The 19,618-nt window shown below is 33.2% G+C and overlaps 1 protein-coding gene across 1 annotated transcript in view; it reads left to right on the top strand.

Moving 5' to 3' along the window:
* The first annotated feature begins 3,731 nt into the window (after positions 1-3,731).
* Positions 3,732-19,618, top strand: part of crb (cell polarity complex component crumbs) — a 30,789-nt gene continuing 14,902 nt past the window's right edge. Inside the window, exon 1 of the mRNA XM_018454511.1 lies at positions 3,732-3,996. Within this exon, the coding sequence (XP_018310013.1) occupies positions 3,972-3,996 (25 nt within the window). The 5' untranslated portion in view covers positions 3,732-3,971. The remainder of the gene's footprint in view (positions 3,997-19,618) is intronic.

The raw sequence follows: 19,618 nt of genomic DNA, 5'->3' as shown, positions 1-19,618 counted from the left end.
TAGATTGACTACAGTAGTTGAATTGATTTCCCCGCCACCGCCTGCTGAAAAGTTGCCATCGCTAGACGGTGAGGCACCTTGACTCAGTGGTTCCTCCATCATCCTAGAGGAATATTACTCTTATCAATGCAACGAACAACATTTTGTGTTATTGAAAAATGTGTTTATATATATATTTTTTTTTCAATAACTCGCATAAAGCTTGGTATAAGTAGTAGTTACTTATTTTATTAAAGTAGCTACCATTTAAATATTTTTCACATAGTAACATGTTCCTAATAGACTTTACATCTGTTATCTTTCAATATACATACATGTGTTGACATACTCCTAATGTAATTTATACCTTATACATAATTAACAAAAAGAAAAAAATAATTACTATGTAACAATATGTTTAAAGCAAGAAAAGAAATTTATTAAAGAAATATTGCAAATGTTATTGTTCCAATAAGTGTATAATTATATAATTTAACATTTTCCAGTGTAATCTGTTTTCAACATAGTTTAGCATACTTGTGTTATCATACGTAATGAGTACCAATCAATAATTAACTAAGGGCTAAAATTAAATAAAAATGTAATTTATTATTATGAGTCCAGATTTATGAGTCCAGCGATATATTCAAAAGAATGTGCATAAATTAGTATCTTTTATTAATTTATTACTCTTCAGGTAACTCTACATATACAAACATTGTAATACAACGAAGCTATAAACCAGGCCAGACTCTTATCTGCCATCCCACCGACTACAAACACAAAAGTCACCTGAAAATTATCGCAGATATCTCTCGCTGCTGATAAAGTGGACAGTTTCCTAGAATGGCATTCCAGACTTTTTTAACTCTTCATCAGTAATAGTATGAGTCACGCTTTAGAAAGTGCACTTGACAGGTGCAGCGAGAGCGGGAATTCCACTTGGCGAGCGTGAAACCGCTACTGCCACGATCGGCATGCCAGCAGAACCACTAATTTATGACTAATTGGGATTGATATCGGGACACGAGGGATCACGAGGACAAGTATGGACGAGGACGACGAGGATAGGATATATCGCTTCAAGTGCACTTAACCTGACTCTCGCTCGGTCGTTAACGGGCGCCGTGCCGTCATCGGCGATCCGGTGCGGTGCGAACCGCGTAAGCAATGGTAAGAAACATACATGTATTAGCACTCACCTGCTCGCAGCCCGAGCAGAACGTGGTCAATTGCAGCACAGGACGGACGTCTAGCCGTTTGACACTCGCGCGAGACAGACCGAGCGTGAATCACCACCATCGAGCTGACATTTTCACAACGGCGACTCAGGCGGCCGCAGCAGGAGCCACAGGAACCAGTTTTGCTAAATACCAATGCCTAGCTCACCTAGCTGTGCCTAACGGCAGAAAAAAACTTGAGACTCCTGAGAGAGACCACCCCAGGGTCTCTTTCGTGGGATCTTCGAAATCCCTTAGCTGCACACTACTGCCAGTACATCCATTTTCGAATTGAGTACTACGTAGATTGAAAAACGACTGACATTATCGACAATTGATATAAATCTGCGATCTATTAATATATATATTTGTGGACAATATATTATTAAATTTATGATTTTTTATTATATAAATGTTTCATAACCAAGTATGCATATTTGTAATGCTATAATATCTTATATATTGCCGCAAAATTACAATTTTTTTTCTCTACAGTTATCTCTATTAATTGATAGTCAAACTCGATAACGTTAAAATCACAGTTTTTAATAAAAATCGAGTATTATTGAGTTTTAAATAAGTATACATGCTACGAAATTAATAAATCATAAAATTAGTACTATATTATTAGTTTAATTGTTACTTTTAATCACATAAATTTTTAATTTTAGTGAACAAGTTTAACAGGGATGCGAATTCTCGTAAGAATGTCGATCTTTAATAATATTGGCTGCGTTCAGCAGAGAAAATTAATCAGTTAGCACTTAGTGATTCTTTAATATAATTGATTCCTACACTTATAGATCCAGTGAAGAACTAAAGACAAGAACCAATCAATATTAAAGAATCATTAAACGCTAACTGATTATAGTTTTCTCTGCTGAACGCATAGCAGCCATTGTCGGTGTACATATCCAACTCAAAAATGAATGTACTAGCGGTAATGTTTGAGGGCACCGTTGAAATATTATTATTTAATGACCGTTATCAATCATGGGCAAATTTTCGTAACCACCAAAAGAACTCCAAGGTGACAATTATTATTGTAGAACGAATTAACATTACCAATTGTTTTGCTTGATAAATTAATAAAATTTACTTTCCTTAATCACTGCGTTTTATCATTAAAAATATTCCTTTTAAATTTGTAAATTTCTGATAAAAACAGTGATTAAATAAGGTAAAATCTTCATTATTTGTTTTCGGAACAACCAAAACAGTTGAGAATAAAAGTCTGTTCGCATTGCTTGAAATGCCCAAAAACTTTTACATTTAAAAGAAATACATATTAGGCGTTGAAAACAAAAAAAGCCAAAATGCTGACTCTGCAAAAAGTACAACTTAAAGTGAAATAGGTACATGTTTGACATTTACTTAAAGTGAGAAAAAAAAAGTTCTTGTGTATAGTTTAGTGCAGGAATAAAAAACAGATCGACTTAGAAATATCCTGTCTATTTGCCCTTATATGTACATTTCTTATACTATATGTCCTCGTGTATGTTTATAATACAAATCAAATAAAATATCAAAATAATCTCTTCCACTATTTCCTTGAATAAAACCAAATTTTTACTTATTATGGCAATTAATAAAATAAGCTCATCAAAATATGAGACAGTATCATTAGAGAGTTTAAAATAGAGAAAATGATGTATTAATTTTCTAATTTTTTAATTCAATGTTCTTAAAAAACAAAATTATAAAAATAACAATTTTTATTACGCATTTTTAATGCATTTTTACGATCACTTTTCAATTGTATTTAAAATAAATCATTCGGTACAGTCATTTGTAAAACATCTATAAGTAAAAAAGTATAAATAAAATTGCCATTATTACACTATCTTAAAAAAGTATAGAAAAACTACAAAAATATAGAACTAGTATAAGCAGAAAGAGATAAACACGCAATAATGTTATGATATAATACAAAACACATATATAAAGATCAGGTTTTTGCTCCAAAAAAATTGTAAAACATATAATTAAAAAAATAATCTTACATTCGTATTTTAATAGCGTCTCAATATTTCTAATAACTATTACACTTCTAGCAATTTATTGGCGATACATTGGTTAGATATTGGGTTAGATACTGGGCTAATAACTCTGCTACTAATATAAAAAAATTACGTGTCACTTATGCTTTCATCTGTTTAATTTCTTTCGGAGTTTTTAAAGAAACTCTACAAAATATTCTGACGTTGCCTTTTAATTAATAATACATAATATTTTGCAAAATGCTATGTTCTTTATTAATTTTACTTAATGCCAATAATTCCTTATTGACAATTCTTAAATGTTTATTTTTGCTTCCCAAGTCTTTGTTTGTAATTTTTCAATCACATCTTTTGTTTCTTTGTTTATACCTGGCGCGCAGGAAAATGGACAGGCAGGTTACGGCAGGTAACCGTGGTCACCAGGTAACTTACACAGCAATACTCGAATGCCGTGAAGGAGAGGGGCCGACGCAGGTCGAGCAAGGTGGCGGTGTTCTCTGCTGTTCTCTGCCACTGTCGCGGCATCGGCTTGCAGTCTCGTTCGGCGGGCGTTCGTCGTCGGTCGAAGCTGGTGCGCGCGCGGGTGCGAAGGTAAAAGAGTGGAGACCAGAAAGAGGAGAACCCATCTCGGAGCGGGAAGTTATTTTTTTTTTTTTTTCACGGCGTGTGAAAAGTACGAGCAGAAAAAATACAGGCAGAAAGAGAAGGAGCAGGATGTTGAGTGCGTGAGAGGATAAGAAGAAGGAGCCGAAAAAAGATTCGGAGCCGGAAAATGCGGACGCGACACGTCGTGGCAGGTGAGTCAGGTCCCCCTCTGTACGTTCGCGGCTGTGGTCGCGGTCGCCATCGCTCCGTGCGAACGTCGCGGGCCCCGACGCCCCGACGCGACGCGACGCGACGCGACGCGACGGCGTCCAAACAGGAAACCCTAAGCGAAGAGAGATCATTTCGATCCGTGTTTCGATTCTGAACGTTAAATGTTAAATTCTCGAACAAGAATAACTAATAAATCGAGAGATAGAAATCTACCGAATTGCGATTCATGGTGGATCCTGAATATAAATGCGATGTAAGCGATGATCTAGAATGACTCACGAGAGATCCTTCTTAAGGATCGAGCTACAGTGGATCAAGAATGATCGATATACATCATTTTATTATCACTTTTGCTCGAAGAATCTCTGTGATTAATTCGAGTCGTGTTTAAGCGAAAAAAACTTCCTAGAAACAAAAATCTTTTAGTAAAATTTTTTGTTATTTTAAGTAATAGGTAATTTTTAAATAATAAAATTATCGTATTAAATTAAACATATGGGGACTGAAGGTTGAGCGATCGTTTTGTTCAAAATTTATGAATAGGTTCAGAAACAAGGAACAATAACAGGTGGAAATTCACCCTCGAAACATTCTGCGCACCTATCTATAACCGTCTATCTGAGGTACTGTTATGAGGAGAGCATGTCGTTACGCTCCAAGAGAGTCTGGCATTTTGGCTATATTGAACAAACGACAGCTTATCGCATTGCAAATAATAATTGATAGAAGAATGTTAATGCCAAAGTTATCGTCGGAAAAACTATCAGTATGAAATAAGTAATTTTCTAAGAAAATAAAAATCAAAGTATAAGTAAAATATACAGAGATAAGATTATGGAGAATTATAAAAAATTAGATCAAAAAAATTAAGAAACGATAGATATAGAGATATAATCAATATAAAAATGAAATTTTATTTCTCGCAGTCTATATAATTTATATTATTTTTTTAGATTTGCGTCTCGAGACTCAATCGCAGATTATGGGATTTATTTTGCTATTTTGTGAATGTGTTATATTAAATTGAAATATATTATTTGGCTTCCTAGCATTCTCAGTGCATGTGATACGATAACGAGATGGAGGACGCTGAATCTATTGAAATCTCCCGCCAGTGAGTTCAATACCAGATATCAGAACGAGGAAAACTCTCTCTTATAGCATCTTATGATTGAATTTTGATTATGCTAAATTCTCTCTTCAATTGCGTAACGATAATTTTTCTAAAATTATTACAAATAAATCTTGAATTTTGTTAAAATTAATTTCAAGACATACATGTACTTCCGATTTCAATTATTTAAAATTTATTTAATTTTCCATAATATAAAAGCACTTTTTATCAATCAAGTCAAGTTTTTCGACCATTGTTATTTAATAATTCATTATTTAAAACATCTAAAGGAAATAATTTGCATTTGTATGACAAGAAAATTATAGCAGTGCCAAATGAGAGAATTATAACGTTGCGTGAATAATGGAATTTTCTAACGAGCGCGATAAACCACATTTCTCTTCCGTTGTATCGTACGTGACAATGAAAAATTTTGATTGCATGCGATACGATATTAATCGATATCGCTTGATGCAACGAACCTCGTGATACATTTGCAGAAAGTAGAACGATTCAACAATCGAAAGTGGCTTAAGTTAGTAAAAATAATTTCTCTGCCTAATCTTTATTTTGTTACAAGAGCTCGTTTTGTCTAATTCAGTTTGTTTCTATCATTATATAATAATAATTATATCACATATTGTGTTCGCTAATTATCGTTGCTTGATTATTCGACATCTTACTAATAATAAATTTCGCATGCTTCATTATTGAAACGTTTCCTTAAAAATATTAAATACGTGCACATGTGAGTTGTGATGAGACAAGAATTTACGAAATTACTAAGAATTTAGATTTCTCAACTAAACTGGAGAAACAAATTAAAGAAACTAATTAAATCCATCGACACAATTATACTATCTAATCATTAGAAAAGTGACAAGAACATAGAAACGACAAGTGACGTAGAGTCATATCGATAAGAATCTTAATGACATTATCGAGTAGAAAAGCGAATATCTTTATGTTTGACGAACATGATTTTCTTCTATTCTTGATTTAATTTTATTCCAGAAATATTTAATCTACAAATAAAATGTTTTTACAATTTAAAATTATAATTATTTCTTCACGTGTTTTTTTTTATTTAATATACTGAAAAAAAAGATTGGCTGCTGCAGCAAATTAGATGGTAAAATATGACATAGCATTTTTAATTGCAGCAGCCAATGTTTGGTTGTAACAGCCAATTTTTGGTTGCGTTAGCCTATCCGAAATGTCAGTATAGGATTTCGATAAGCTAACACAACCAAAAATTGGCTGCTGTAACCAAAATGCTATATCATATTTTACCATCTAATTTGCTGCAGCCAATCTTTTTTTTCAGTGTACCAAAATTTTAAATTACGTACAGTTTTTTTACAGGTTCTATATTAAATATATTCTTAATTTACATTTATAAGAAAAATATAGATTCTCTAAAGATTTTTATGGAATGCGATAAAATTGTTTATTTTAATAGGAATATAGTTCTGAACAAAACAAATGCTCAGGTATATTATGTTACAATGCTCGAAATACCTGATGGTCTTTCCGTGCCTTCGACAATGGAACGGCTTTTCCTCCAGAAATTTCCATTTATGGATTAGAAAAGAAAAGAAGAAGGCTCTTTCTGTAATAGATAAAATTTTTGCGGAGACACGTCATTACAAATGAGACGTTTTTCTCGAAAAAGAAAAAAAGTGGCCCATAGAATAATTCACAAGCTGGTTATCTCGTTGCGAGTGAGCTTCCGCTTTTATGCGCACCTTTCCGGTCACGTAAAAGCGCGCATTGACCGCGCAGGAGAAGGCATTCTTTCGTAACGGTATAAACTTTTACCTCTTCGGGATCACCGGTGTGGATCAGTGACCGACCCGAGAGAGTCACTACGATGACCCATGATCGTTCTCGGACGACAATCATCGAGAGACGAGTACTATGCTCAATTACAGCAAAGATCAGTTATCAATTCTCTTTGTGAGAGAAATAAATAATTTTATTGCACATTTTGTAATTTTTTATCGCTCAACTTTGAAGGTTCTTTTTATAATATTTAACTTGTACTTGAGGAAATTATATATATGTTCATTTAATAATTAACTTAACTTGTAAATTAGTAAAGCTTTCTTAATAATCCTGAAAAAACAATACAATTTTCTTAATTATTAAATTAAAAAAAATATTTATGTATTATTTTATAACGTAATTATAATGCACTTTACACGAATGAATCTTTATATTCCTTGACTTCTCGTCACAGACATTGTCCAAACTATCAAAAACTGTAAAGGCGCCCGTCAAACTCGAGAAAATGTCTTTCGTCCGCTCTGTGAAAAGATGTTTTAGACCTGGGCGAGGAACGGCTTATCGCGCTCGAGGAATTTCTGTGCACCTTCCTGATCATGCCGTAGCTGAGCACTCTTTTCATATGGAAATACGAGAGCTGATATACATTTAAATAAGCGACCACTTGTGTAAAAATATCGTCTCTGTTAGTTATTCCAATTGTTCAAACAATATCGAGACTTGTCAAAGCAAAGCAACGAACTGAAGAATCGGGGCGGCAGTTGATGAATTATTTGAAATAACGACGAATTACTTGAAATAAATTGATTTAATTGAAAGCGATAACAATGATTTACAAGTGAAACTTTTACAAGTGAGACATAATAGCACGTTTGCACATAACAATATGTATATCTGTCTTGTCCTAAGGATTACTCTAAAAATCACATCACTCAAGTTTTTGATTATACGAATTATACAGTATTACTGAATTTAGACAATATATTTTCGTTGAATATCAATAATACATTTTCTAGATACATTGTTTGCTATAGATGCCATTATTTTATGAATAGTTAATCGTTGGGTTATTAATTGTATTTGTTTTATAAAGAATGAAAAATATAATGTCATAAAAAATGTTATAGAAATTTTAAAAGTATAATTATTCAATATAATTATTAAAAAGGAATTTTCTTTATATGTATATCTCAAGGTCACAACTTATTATTGCATTTTAATTCAATTCCCTATTTCGTGCGGATGTAGATACCTAATAATTTTATTATCAAGAATTATATATATAAATTAGAATTATTTAAAGAAATTCTTCAAGTTTTGAAAATATTGAAGTCTTTCAAAAACCTTTAGTTTTGAATGATACTTTATAAGATACTAAGTAGCAAACTTTCGAAAGAGGGCATCGAACGCTCATTATTAGTCGTAGATGAAGTTACCAGGCTTTGTTATACGCGACACGATATCGATATCCATGCTAGAAGAGGTCGATAGTTTCACGAACAGACGTCGCGTCGTTTCCTCTCTGAAAAAGCATTTAACGGAACGTCATCTCGCGCGAGAGCGGAGGCGTGTACGCGTATGTGACGCAATTGTTCCACGTGTCGCCTGTCAATTTATATCGAGCACACCAACACTCGACACGACGACAACGAGGCGTCGCAAATAATTTCGCAGATAATTCGCTGCGGACGCAAAATATTTCGAGTGTATTAAACTCGTTTCTGCTGCGGGTGTACTTGTCAATCTATGTTTTTATTGCATTTCACATTTTTAGAGGAACTTGCGAACATAGAGAGCTCTTTGGAAGCTTCTACACGAGTATGCATTGTTCGCGTCCGATAATGAAACTTCTGATAAAATAAAATATTTTATCTAAAACGTTTTTTTTATATGTCACTATTGAAACCTTTGTATACTAATAATAGTTATTATACAACGTAATCCAACATACATAGGTTGTCTTTAACGATATATGGATTCTTCATATTAACGAATGATCTAAAGAATAATTTGGGATTTTAGACGAATTTTTTTTTCCATGTATATTTTCTTCTTATACATTTATTATTAAAATTATGTTTATATTATTTTTTAATTCTTTGATATACTGCAAGCATACACACAAATATATGTGTGTGTGTGTGTGTGTGTGTGTGTGTGTGTGTGTGTGTAAAATCAACAAATTTCGATAGCTCAAATTCTCTATCAAAAAGAAAATCTTTCTATTCGACTGACCGCGAAAGCGCACTCGTGGGATGTCCCAGCAGAAAAATGCAGCGAATCGAATGAAAGTTGCATTCGCACGAATGTACACGATACCGGCGTTAAATTACAGAACCGGCTCAGCGTGGCGTAATATTACGCTCCGTTCACTCGCGCGAAATTCAAATGCGAAAAATAAATTCCGATGCGTGTTCCGACTGGTGAGTGAATTCAAATAAAACGCGCGATTATTTCATACTTCACATCGGAAAGCAATTTTTAATTGTTAATTTGTGTTTATAATTTCTAGAAATACATACATTTAAAAATTAGATCCTAGATATCATATATTATTTTTCAAGTTATTTTTTACGTTAAAAAATTTAACTACGACAATTACTTTACAAACAAAACGACTTTTAATTAAAAAATTCTTCGAAAAAATATAATTTTTTAAAAATGTAAGTTAAAAACATATAAATAAAACTTATACCGCAAAATATTTTCTTCAACTAAGAATGCAGTATGGGATTTTGTGAAGACAGTTGTAACAAGGGTCACATGGTCTCTTATGAATGGCGCCAGAACTCCTGGGGTCCAGTATTTTTTCTAAGAAAGATATTTCACAGGTCCCGAGGACTCGCTTGAGTGGCCAATTTTGACAATTAACAGACCCTCTTTCGGGGCCCTAATTCGAATCTCATATATTGTAGTTAAAATTCTTGAATAAAGTCACAAGAAAAATGTATTTTCCGCCGAGATAACGCTATCAAAAAAGCCTGACTAATTATAGTTATTTTTGATGAATGCATCGACGAAAAACTTGCGTATCTTGATAATTTTACTTTGTCGATTTTTCATGAACTTATTTTTATTGTGAGAATGCCTCTCACCTTTCATTATTTTCCTTTAATTATAGGAAATTAACGTTTTATATATACAGAATATATACCTTATGTACACAAATTATTTAAAATTGTCGAATAAGTGCTTTTCTTTTATGACATATAATACTATTTAGAAAGCTATTCCTTCCGCAAATATTTCGTATGTATCATAATACAGCTGAGTCATTGGTGGCCAAGTGCAATCCACGTGCGATAATTTTTTCATACTTTCAACACGCGGCATGATAAATATTTTCGTTATATATACGAGGTAAATTAGAAATCTTTTTAAACATTTATAGCGAGCTTTAAGATAAAAAAAACTAAAAGAATAGATAAAATTCCAAACTAAAATAACGTTTTTTGTATCTATCGCTTTATCTTTTCTTGACGTGTTGGAAATATATTGAGCGAGATTTGAAAAATGACTTCTCTGTCAATATACAAACTGTGCTGGGAACTTTATATTAAATGTCAAGAGACAATTTTTTTTAAGAATCTCGAGACGACGACTTTGCTTTTGGAGAAGTTTAAATTGAAGATTAATTATACGTATGGTGATAGATAAACATATACAAAATAATTGAAATTATATATCAAAGATAGTATTTGTATAATATTTAAGTGCGATCTATTATTATTTAATTAATTATAAAGTATTAGTTATTATATCATATAAAATTTTTTTATTCCCTTCTTTTCTTCTTTTTATTAAATAAGTTAATTAATGATTCCTTTGGAATTTTACAAAGTTGCTTTAGTGTCATTTCACCTTCAAAGAGCATCAAACAAAACATATAACTTTTATGAATCGTAAAGCTAAGGTACATCACAGTGTTAAACGTAAAAACGTCATTGGCCGGTGAATACAGTTACTGATATATAACTTTGTAATCTAAACTTTTTCGAAATTAATATTATTGCTGCGATATTTTTTTGCGAATTTTCATAAAAATCTCCAGACTTTTTCGGGAACTCTTCATTAAAAAAAGATTTATCAGTAAATTTAAGAAGAGTTAAATGTCATTCCTGTTAATGATTCAAAATTGTTTATTCCATAGGAATAACATTTATTTTAAATAATATTATTTTACATATGCAATAATTTGAAAAATTTGTATAAAGATTTATAAGGAATAAACTTTTTCTTTTTTTTTAAAGATTATTTAATTTAAAGAACACAAAAAACAACACTAAATTTCTATATAACTTTTCTTTTTTTAACTCTTTACAGTTTACTTACAAAACTTTCTTATTTCTCATATTAATGTTATAAATGTATCAATATCTCAATTATCTCAATAGAGAAAAAGAAAGAATACAATTTTTTAATACCAGACGAGATACTTTCTGATAACTATAATGACTCTCTATTACGCAAGTCATTCATATAGTATCGGAATACTTTCATAGCGCTTATGTTATCATTGCGTCTACCACTTAGGAGCGAACGTGGATTTCCCGTAATCTATCCGATATATAAGTATAATCCCGTTGAAGGCACAAATAATGTAGATATGTGTGTGCTTGCGTGTATACGTTTCCTATCGATGTACGAGCCATCGCATAAAGTTGCGTAAAGTCGCGGCGGTTGCGACTCATCGCCGTTGTCGTGTATTTCTTCTCGCTCTTCAAGTTCTTCGACAAGTTCTTCGACAGTAATAACAAGTGGAATCGATCTTATTAGGATCGAGTACAGATTGCGTTGATATCATACATCCTGTTTGGTTCTTACGGATCAATTCGAGAAAGGAATTTCGCATGGAATAGAAAGATAGGCAGTGATTTATCGTTTTTGTTCATCAAGACTGATGCATGTCGCGATTTACAACAAAAGTCGTATTTCACAGCGTAACGCCATGGGAATGCAAGGATTACAAAAAAAAAAAAAATACGCTTGACCGTGGAATGTCGCGACAATTGTATGCTCGTTCCACATGAGCTCCCGATACGGCACGAAATCGCATTTATGATCGCTACACATATACATATGATAAGCGAAATCGCGCCGTGCTGGTTCGCTAAATCACGTTTTAGCGTTTCATGCCAATTACGAAGATTCGCGGGGGAAGTATCTCGTTGGAAAGTTAAATCGACGTGAGATATCTGCGAATCTGCGAGAGGAAATGAGATAAATGATGATTGATGGCGATAATAGAATATGTACCGAGATCAGAATCCGTAGGATCCTAAATGGTTCCAGGAGCTGGAAGAGGAAAATAAATTTCCGGAATTGACCGTGGAATCTCTCTATTTGTATGAAAAATATCGGAGAAAATTAATCTCAATTTATAATTTTATCGAAATCAAGAGAAATTCTCTAAATTGTTACAAAAAAGACTCCAACTGTAAAATAATACGCTTGAAATGTCTACCTCGATTGTTTCTGAATTTTTTAATTCATCAGGGAATAAATAGAAGTGACAAGATATAAATAAGCCAGAAATGTATAATGGACGTTTGACGAAACAATTCGCGTTTCGCATGTGATATAAATGCTAACAAGGACCATCTCCGCTGAATAGTCTCCTGTGGGAGATCGATTTTCCGAGAATTGTCAGTGGGTTGAATGGCTAAAGGATGACGAACACATTGACGTGCTAATTAGCGTTGAATCCCGATAGCTCGGGATGTGAAAGGAGCCTCGACGCCCGAATTGACTTCCGTTTATTCCAGATATTCTCTTCGTGGCTTGATGTAAAACGGGCGCGATTCGCACCGAAAATAATATGTCTCGTTCAACCGAATCCAATTTTAGCGAAGACGATTATGCATGTTTAATACGATCGCAAATTTTATCCCGCGGATGCCTCGCAATATGCACTGTTAAATCTATAGTGTCAAATTTAATCTAACGTGAGTCGCCACTATAATATCGTTATTTTTTACCAAAACGATAGTTAAATTTGACACTATATCATGTCAATTTGACACTATATAGTGTCAAATATTGTTTCAACCATTGTTTTAGTATAAAATAACGATATTATTGAGTAGGAGCAGTGGCGATTCACGTTAAGTTAAATTTGGCATTATAGATTTAACAGTGTGTGGCTATATTGGAAACGCTAGCTGTTATATCGCTCACGACACACTCATAAAATGCATCGTATTCATGTAATTCTGTACTATCCTAGATAAAGGAATTTACGGAAATTAGATAATGCTTATTGAGATGATCACATGATTATTTACGTAACGGCACAAAAAACGGAATAAGTAATTTTTCAAAAGTTAGGCTAATTGTAAATTTCAATTATCTTTGCGAACGTCGCATCCCGAAAAAAATTGCATCAAGAAGAATGTATTCATTTTGTATATTCTATAACTCCATTATTTATTTTATCGTATATTTTCTATTAAAGAAAAATCTATCATAAAGTGAATCACAGTAAAATTTCAGAAATTCCACGTCGTCGTGAAAGTCTATTTTCTTCACTCTTAAGGTATACTTCTTTGTTTTTCCACGAACCTTCTAGGTCTCTTTTAACCCTTTAGAATCTTTCAACGAGATTACGTCGTTGCACCTAACACAAAATGTAGGCGGCTCCTCTTACGCTTACGATGCTTGAAACGAAAAACGGTTAACGGCGGTTTCGCCTGGCCATCAAGTAACAACGCAACGTTGTTATAATACGCCTCTCTTCCTACACAGCTTTATGCATGTGTGCATATGTGCGTTGTTCAAGGCACGCACCTGAGCGTGAAGCGAGGGATTCGCGTTGATGCACCGATGTGGCTTCCAGCTACATTCACCTTACCTAGTACGTTTTGATATCTTAAAATTAAAAGTAAAAAAGTTTTATTAACTATATAACAGTTTAAATAATAGACAGTAAATGTAGGTTACCGAGTCAAAATTAAGATTATTTTTTAGATTATTTTTAATATAATTTTTTCTTTTATTTTTAAAAAAATTATTCAATTATTATTTATAAAACTCAAGATCATAACAATACGATTTTTTATCAAATTTATATTTACGGAATTATTACGTGTTGTTAAATTTAAGAAGATTTTAGAGACATGTGATACGATAAAATTAGGAAGAAGAGCCACATAGATGGCACAAAAATGGGCTTCTGGTGCGTGGCATATATCGTGTCTAATGCACTCTCGTCGGCCTTTGAGAGTCACATGTCGTCGATCTAATCATCGAACTTTCGAGCTGCGGAGATTGCGCTTCCGCGATAATTGCACTCGGATAATTAAATCGAGCGATTTTTTTTTCGTTACTTGGCGAGAAAGCCTCGGGCTGGACTCTCGTTCTACGACGTTGTCGAGCGGAACGCGATATTACAATGAGATTTAAAGGCGATCGATATTACGTACGTCAGACATACGGGTCGCGCGACTTGCCCTGGAGATTCCGCAATCTACGGTTTAAAATGGAAGGAAATCCCAACATTTAAAATTAAGTGTGCGGTGTGCGTAATGAAACGTAAAAATAATGAAGGAAGAATCAGGGAAAGAGAGAGTAACAAGAAAGCGGGATAACAAAAAGTGATAAAGAAAGGGTCAAATCACGCGATATATGCATCCACTCCGTATGCAAAATATGTGGGAAAGCGAGAGGGAGGCGTTGGCGTTTCTAAGGCGGAACACTGTATTCATCGTCGTCGACAGAATGCAATTCTGTTGTGCAGTTATCCGTCATTATGCGCCAGGTTGTGAGGTTGCGGTACTCTCGCTCATTGCATCCTGCCGTTTTTTCTATTGTAACTCCTTGGCCTTGCGTTAGAAGAAAACGCCATAATTATATCAAAAAAGAAAATAATAATGTGTCCATTCAAACAGCGTAAAAGAAAATTTTTTAAATGACATTGATATATTTTTCCTCCTTTGAAATTTTTCGTTTGACAATATCAGACATATTTAAATATCGTAATTTAATTTTAAATACTTTGATAATATTTTCGTATTTATAACATTTTTTAATTTATATTTATAATATTAATATTTATGTGTATAAATATATTTATCTTTCTTTGCATCTTCCTTAAAAATCAGATTTTCCCTCTATGCATTGCTAAATATACACAACAATTGTACTAGTTTAATAAAGGCGTCAATGATTTTTAATAATGCAGACGTAGAAAGTTCGTCGGCGTTGCTCCCTTCTCTCGGGCTTGTTATTAGTTAACTGCAACTTACATTGCGATGCACTGTCGTGCATAATTCCCGTAGACAGCGTATATGCGTCGTCATCTTTTTGCCTCTCGCTTCTCACGGGAAAAGCTGATTTCTTACAATACGGATAATAAACTTTTCTCTACCTCGGAAATTAACTTCCACACATGCAGGATCAATAATAATCAGATAGTTTTATTTTCACAAATAACAAGTAGCTGTTGTATCTTTTAAATTATACAATAATTCTCATTTATAATTTACTGATCAGCTTTCAATGTACATATTTTACATACATTGATATAAAATTAATAGGATGCACAAATTACACACACACACACACACACACACACACACACACACAAAATATAATTTTTTTATAAATTATGAAGATACATTACGGCGATACATTAATAATAACTTGAAAATTTTTGACCTTAATAAGAATTCTGAGAAAATATTTCTGTCTCACGTGGAGAATCAAAGTCTTATTACAGTGATACCTGCAGGGAGTATATTTTGCAATAGACAAAGGGACCTCCTTATTCGCGTCCGTCACGTATAACGCGATCGTTGAATTCCCACGTGTCAGTGAACCGAAAGCTCTGCAACACGAACTCGGCCATAGCCACGTGCAATAGTTCTGTTCTAGTTGCGGTTCTGTTTGCCTCTCCTTTCTTTCCCCCGAGATCAATACTCATTTCTCGTGAACAAAGCGTTTTATCAAGAACATTTCATTAAATATTGTCCAAGAAATTATTTCGTAGAAATGATTAACTCTCTGTTAATTTAATATTCATCAGTATTTGCATTCATAATCCTAAGATTTTGTTTATTTTATTTCCAATGTTTCGATTACGTGAAGAATTGTGTCGAGAAATTATGTTTATGTAGATTACCTTTCAATTAAAATTCTATTAAAATTTGTCATAAATTGCCAAAAATTAATTCGTTTCGTACATCAAGTGAATTATCGGTTTTTATTAACGAAGTGGAAGTGGCTCATAGAAATTTCCTTCCTCAGTCTCATCCTCGACACCTTCGTAATGGTTTCGTAAAACTAACCTCATCAAATCGTTCTATAGGACTTTCTGTAGTTCTGTAGCACACTCCAGAACTCGTCGGTATTCACCTACAGAGCTGATCGTTGTACGACTCGACTGACTCACAATTGCCACGCCTTCGTCGAACCGAGGCATAATACTCTTTGTTGCATTGCGCGGGAAATATTGCAGTTCGAGACAGCGTGTCGAAGTCTCAATTAGGCTAAGTTAAATTAAAAAATTGGAGGACGCGCTCGAGTAATTTATCAATGGATATTTTCATGATATCAATGGATATTTTCATATACACGCATATGTACATACATATATATACATACATATATTACTTAAAGTATAATTATAATACATTTCAAGTTATTTGGTCACGCCATACTTGATAGTAAAGCCAATGAAATAGTAAAGAATATCTCTCTGCTTTGTATGTTCTAAATTGAAAGAATGAAGAAGAGACAAGCTACTCGGAGAGAAAGTGGATTGTACTCTGTGCCAGGGAGAGCATATCGTACCTTCATGAAAAATTCTGTCGACCAAAAGGCGTGATTTATGATTTATTTATGATTGCGTTTACTTGTCATCGTGTGTAAAGATTGTTTATCTATGAATATGTATAAACACTTCTGGAATTGAAAAATTCGTAAAACAAAGTTTCAATTAAACCTCATGTTTCTAATTTGTGTTGCAATATTATTTTGCATTGATTAATATGGAAATTCAAATAATATGGCGGCGATACAGCATTTCTATTACATATATTCCTTAATAGCACAGTTTATTCTGGCGAACGTTCTTAGGACATAGGGATATCCTCTGAATGTTCTTTGGAACGTCCCTTGGAGATCTGTGCTGTTAGGGTTGCTTGTTGATTAATTTGAGAAAGAAGCAGCGTTTACGCAACCAAAGCTTAAATATTATATATTCAATAACTTACAGAAAGCAAAAAAAAGGTTTTTTTAGATTTGTAAACTTTTATGTGGCTTAAAAAATTATATATATGTCCATTATGTTGAATCGTAGAATGATTAATAAGTAAATCTTCGCTTCACTGATCCATTAATTGCAGCGCGAATCTTTTACGTCGTTATGCATCTTTTAATTTAAAGGACATGAGCAATTAAATTGCTCGCTCTACAAACTCGATTCTTAAATAGACGATATAATATCAGCTCATTGAGCACAAAATTACCGAACCTAACTGTCAAGATTAAACCAGTTACCAAGTGTTTTTTTTTTTTAGACATAGATGAAAAAGAGACCGGTTACATATTAACTGACAACTCAATGGTATTAGTCGACTAACGGATTAATCATTCTATTTTCATTGTAGACGTATTTCTTTTTTGATATTCTTGAAACGCGCGGCATACTTTCCCAGGCGATTGCGGTCGTCTCGCAGGTGTCCCGTAAGGATACGTCCGTGGTATCCTTACGGATGATGCATGCAAGTTGTTATGCTTTCTAACGGCAATTCTCCAAATCGTTCCGAATGGACTGCATTAGTGTGCAATTCGTCATGAACGCGATACATCCAATCAGGACTCGCGCATTTTCGGTTCTCCACGGTGATTCCCCCGATCCACGATGAAAGCCGTTACGTTATTTCCATGGCTTTCTACCATATAATGTATCTCAAATCGTCAATCGCATTAAATAAAAATAGGGTAATGAGAGTAACGGATTAATCATTCCATTTTCAACTGCTGAGCGCGCAGTTTATACTTGATGATGTTCAGAATAAAGGTGAACGCACATAGAAGTAGAAGTAAGCAGTAAGAAATTAATAATTGTCAACTGTCTGTTTTCTTTTCTAAATGCGATAAAATCGAATTTACGGAGATAGATATATACGAATCAAAAGATTTGCTTGAATCACACATTAAGAATTAATTTTTAAATTTATGAAATGTAAATAGTCATACAAAGGTATTTGAGTGGATCTTGAATCTACGAAACCGTATACTTACGATATCATAATTTCTTGATTCTACGTCTTCATGAATTTTATTTCTTCTGATCCGATAGATTTCTAATAGAAATTGCGAATCTACAGTTTCTCGGATCTAATTATCCGCAATCCCCACACAGCGGACGCGTCATCGTTTGTCCCATACAGGAAGATCAACTTCCGGTAATTCCGTCATTGAAGCAATTCCAATTATGGATCTCCGTTTATGTTTACATGTTTTACACATTTCGCATGCGGGACACGCAAGTATGTATGTGAGTTTCTCGGGTGTGTCACGTATCTGTATATCGCAGAAAAACTCGCGCGAGATATGCTTACCAATTGACAGCTAATATTTACCAGAATTCTCTAGCTAATACGATTACTTGAATAATTAAGAATCACTTTTTAAATTTATGAAGTATAATAATTATAGTATATGAGAGTCTTTGAGATGATTGATCGTATAGATTTACAATATCATAGCTCCTTGATTCTACGTCTCTTTAAATTTTGGATTTGATTTCTTATGATCCGACAGATTTTCAATTGAAATCAGGAGACTGCAGTTTCTGAGATCCAATTATCCATGATCTAATATCTTTTAGAATATCCGTTGATTAAATTTTGTTTTAATCAAAATTTTGTTTAAGAATTGCATTAAAATATTCAACAAAACTCGAGTTGCCAAATAAAATTAATTTCTATTGAAATCCTTGTTTTAGAAAAATTAACTTTAATTTCATAATGACTAACATGGAAATATTTTAATTACAATTTATTTTTTTCTATTTTTTCTCATCAACTCTACAAAGAAATACCTTCTTTTCCATAAATTCGTAAATTTATGATCTTGTAATTAAACCTTTAGATTTAAAATCATAGATAGATTAAATTTGAAAATTGATGAATTTATAATAATATCCTAATCCCCCCCTTGCTTCTGTAGCTCTTATTTAATAACCTTGACATTTCTTAGTTTATGATAATAAATCCTCATTTGTCAATGTTCTACAATTTTGTTTTACGGTATATCTCAAAATCTGCGATTGAGTGCTCTATACTTACAACGAGTAAGATTGATGGCAACCGACCGATAAATAATGCATGACTTCTATTCGCACGTGGCGTTGTAAAGTTGCAAGATGACTGGCTGTCCTTTTCGGAAGAAAAGAGAATATGCTCGCGTAGTATGGTGAAAATCTTTTTGCATCTTCTTTGACGAGAATAAAAAAGGATTGTAACTCCGATAGTGAAGATCCGAGTATTGGCATCATCCGACATTTACGAGAATGGATGCTTTTAAGATCTAAATTCTGAATCAGAAATTGCACGAAAGGATCCGCAAAACTGTACTATCTAGGATGTAATTTTACTAAAATCTAGAATCTTTATAGCATCAAAGATATGATCATTCTGGAATTCTGATATCACAATTCTAAATATTCTATAGTAGAATATACATAGAATATATAA

This window comes from Mycetomoellerius zeteki, unplaced genomic scaffold (assembly GCF_001594055.1).
Source record: "Mycetomoellerius zeteki isolate Tzet28-1 unplaced genomic scaffold, Tzet1.0 scaffold433, whole genome shotgun sequence".
NCBI lineage: Eukaryota > Metazoa > Arthropoda > Insecta > Hymenoptera > Formicidae > Mycetomoellerius > Mycetomoellerius zeteki.
The sequence above is the reverse complement of the archived record's forward strand: the minus strand, read 5'-3'. Positions and strand labels throughout refer to the sequence as shown.